This window comes from Corticium candelabrum, chromosome 19 (assembly GCF_963422355.1).
Source record: "Corticium candelabrum chromosome 19, ooCorCand1.1, whole genome shotgun sequence".
NCBI classification, from domain to species: Eukaryota; Metazoa; Porifera; class Homoscleromorpha; order Homosclerophorida; family Plakinidae; genus Corticium; species Corticium candelabrum.
In genome coordinates this window covers 530,227-533,307 of record NC_085103.1, presented here as the reverse complement: position 1 = coordinate 533,307, position 3,081 = coordinate 530,227, and the positions used below count along the sequence as shown (strand labels likewise).

The 3,081-nt window shown below is 43.0% G+C and overlaps 1 protein-coding gene across 1 annotated transcript; it reads right to left on the bottom strand.

Moving 5' to 3' along the window:
- Positions 1-273: 273 nt before the first annotated feature.
- LOC134195218 (uncharacterized) lies at positions 274-3,081 on the bottom strand. The gene is made up of 8 exons (XM_062664219.1): positions 2,912-3,081; positions 2,508-2,844; positions 2,350-2,443; positions 2,015-2,262; positions 1,803-1,940; positions 1,628-1,753; positions 808-1,077; positions 274-546 (listed from the first exon to the last, which is right to left on the bottom strand). The coding sequence occupies exons 1-8, from the start codon at positions 3,079-3,081 to the stop codon at positions 274-276; spliced, it is 1,656 nt and encodes a 551-aa protein (XP_062520203.1).

Sequence of the window (3,081 nt, the reverse complement as noted above, 5' to 3'; positions counted from 1 at the left end):
CGCACTCTCATATAACTCGTGTTCTCGACATTTGTATGGCAACAACTCGGTCGGTATATGTCCTGTTGGCCAACCATGCAACAGGTATTGATGTACTTGTGACAGTACTTTGTCACGTCTCGTCCAGCTACTAATCTGCTCTGCTGTGACAGGAAAGATTGCATACTTTGAATCAAGTGTACTGTCTCGGGCAGTGTACCTGGCTTGATGTTTCCTGTACAGGCAATCGACTGCAAGCATCTGCATTGGCATTATCCTTGCCTGCTTTGTATCTCAGTTGATAGTGATAGCAAGAGGATAGTTGTCTATTTCTGTATTCGGGCTGATGCCATTGGTAACAATTGGGTTGACTCTCCTAACATTCTCAAATGGTGGTTTATGATCAGTTTCTAGAATGAATGTTCTACCAAACAAAACTGATGAAATCGCTTCAATACGAACATGATTACCAATCCCTCGCTGTCCATTTTGTGCATATTTTTTCTCAGCTGGTGACAAAGTCTGGGATGCAAATGCAACCTGGTGTTCCACTCCATCATCACACAGCTGTGACAAACAGTGCCCAATCCAAAGGGTGACGCATCGTAGGACACTACAGACTGGTGATAGAATCAAAATGAGCCAGAACTGATGACGATGTTGTAGTAAGTTCCTTGATGCCTTGAAAGCTTTCTCTTGTTTCTAGCACCACTGCTACTTAGCTCCCTTTTTCAACAAGTCATGCAATGGAGCTAAGACTGTTGATAGGTTGCACAGAAATTTTCCATAATAGAATAATAGACACAAGAACGATTTCAACTCACTCACATTTTTCAGGTTTCGAGAATCTGTAATGGCTCTGAACCTCTCTTTGTCTGGGTGTAAACCATCAGCATCAATGACCTGACCCAAATAGACTACCTTTTCTATAAGAAATTTGCATTTCTTCCTGTTCAGCCAAAGCACAGCCTCCTGGAGCTTCCTGAGTACATTCTCCAAATTCTGGAGATGTTCTTGTGTTGTTCTTCCAGTGATGAGTGTATCATCCAGATATACCACCACACCAGGTATTTTCTGCAAGAGAGTCTCCATTGCTCTCTGGAAATGCCATGCAGGTGCTGATGCTACTACAAATAACGCGCTGACAAGGTGTCAATGGAGTCTGGCTTCTATCCTATCGGCTGCCTCACAAACTATTTGTCTAGTGTTACTTCTGGTAAGAACTTCAAGTGTGAGATAACGGAAATATAGCACTGTATCACGTCTGCACACGCTAAACCAACTAAAAATTTTGATTGCATACAGTAAACCTAGCTAACTAACCTGCAAGTATTTATGTCTCTGTAATTAATTAGGTAATTAGGCTTCCCATGCCAACAGCAATGCATCACGTGATTTCTAATTAAAAGTTCTGTAACATGATTGTCAAAAACCTAGCAAGCTGTCCTGCACACCTTACAGCATGTGTTTACAAATTAATAATCATAACTGAATAATTCATATAATAAGTTTACTTCTAAGCATCAAGAGACTGTTTGACTAATAACTTCTGAGCATCACAAGTAGGTGTGGCCCCGTGTACATTTATCGAGGAGCATGGCATAATAAGAATTGCTTTGGCGCCCAACATTTCTTAGGTTTTTCAAACCCTGAATCGCTGATGTGTATTGATTGTGACAAATTCCTGCGATGCTGTGTCTAATCTGAGCTGTTGATAGGCTCTGTCTACATCGAGTGTTGTAAAAGCCTGACCTCCAATCAGTCTGGAAAAAATCTTCAATTTTCGAAATGCAATGAGTGTCAAATTTGGCCACTTGGTTTACTGTCGAACAGTAACCTCCACGTATCCTGGCTCTCCTCTCGTCCTTCAACATCGGAACTATGGCAGCTGCCCAATCAGCATACTGGATAGGTTCAATAATCCCTGCCTTGGTTAGGCAAAAAAGTTCCACTTCAATTCCCTCTCACAAGGAACACGGAACTGGCCTGGTCAGTAAAATCTAGGACGAGCTTCACAGTCCACGTGAATTTTCACTTTAACTCGTCTCAGCTCTCTCGGCTCTTCAGTAAAAACTTCATGGAATTCGTTCAATACTTGGTCAACTTCAAACCCTTTCTTCGCCTCTTCCATTTGGTAAATAGCGTGCCCTACTCTCACATGTCGTAGCCAGTCTCTTAGACTGGGTCCCTTGCCCTCCATGACTATCAATATCAGAAACAATCTCTGATTATGTGGGGTTTTCATCTCCACTCTGAGTTTCCCTTTCACTCTCACTTCATCCCCTGTGTAAGTTTTCAATGTAATTGAAGTGGGTCACAATAGTGCTACCTTTTCAGGCGACATTCTGTTCAATGTACTCTCATGTGTACCTTGTGCATGTGGAGTCTTGACTTCCTTACTGCCATGAGCCTGGCATGCTTGTTTCACGTACCCAACTCTCCCGCAGTTGCAACAGGTATCTTGCTTAAACCAACAATCCTGTGGCCTATGACCTGTCTATTGCAACAACAGCAGCTACTAGCTTTACTTTTGATGATCTGACGTTCCCTCCTGGTTCTGATACTGTTGCAGGCAACTTGTGAACCGTTCCCTCCACCTTTGCTGCTATGGCTGCCCTCTCCTCTTGTCTAATTTCATCCGCATTCTGTTTTGCAGTCTCTCGCGCCAACGCTAGTTCGCAAGCTTTCACAAAGGTCAGAGTCTTCTCTGCCAAGAGGCGTCGCTGTATGCAGTCATTTGATAAGCTGACAACAAGGTGGTTACGTAGAATTTCGTTCAGAAATGCACCAAATTCACAGCGTTCTGCTAACCGTTGCAACTCAGTCTTAAACTGCGCGACTGACTCTCCTGGTTGCCTGGTTTGGCTGTTGAAGTGGAATCTCTGCTCTATAATAGACGGCTCAGTTTCGAACGGAAATGGTTTCCAAGTACTTGATCAGCTCAGCAATCATTCTTTGCTTGGTTTCACTGGTGAAAAACTTCAAAGCACCCTGTATATCTTTGGAACAACAATGCTTAATAGTATCGCTTGCCTCTTGTCTGCATCGTCTAATCTGTTGGCTGTGAGGTAATGTTCTAGTCTTTCCACATAACCTGGCCAT

Excerpts from the sequence above, each read along its gene's own strand:
- LOC134195218 (XM_062664219.1), bottom strand. The coding sequence starts at position 3,081 with ATGGCCAGGTTATGTGGAAAGACTAGAACATTACCTCACAGCCAACAG. Across the intron at positions 2,263-2,349 it reads CAAGACTCCACATGCACAAG|GGGATGAAGTGAGAGTGAAA; the intron begins GTACACATGAGA and ends AAACTTACACAG. Across the intron at positions 1,754-1,802 it reads GTGGAGGTTACTGTTCGACA|ATTTTTTCCAGACTGATTGG; the intron begins GTAAACCAAGTG and ends CGAAAATTGAAG.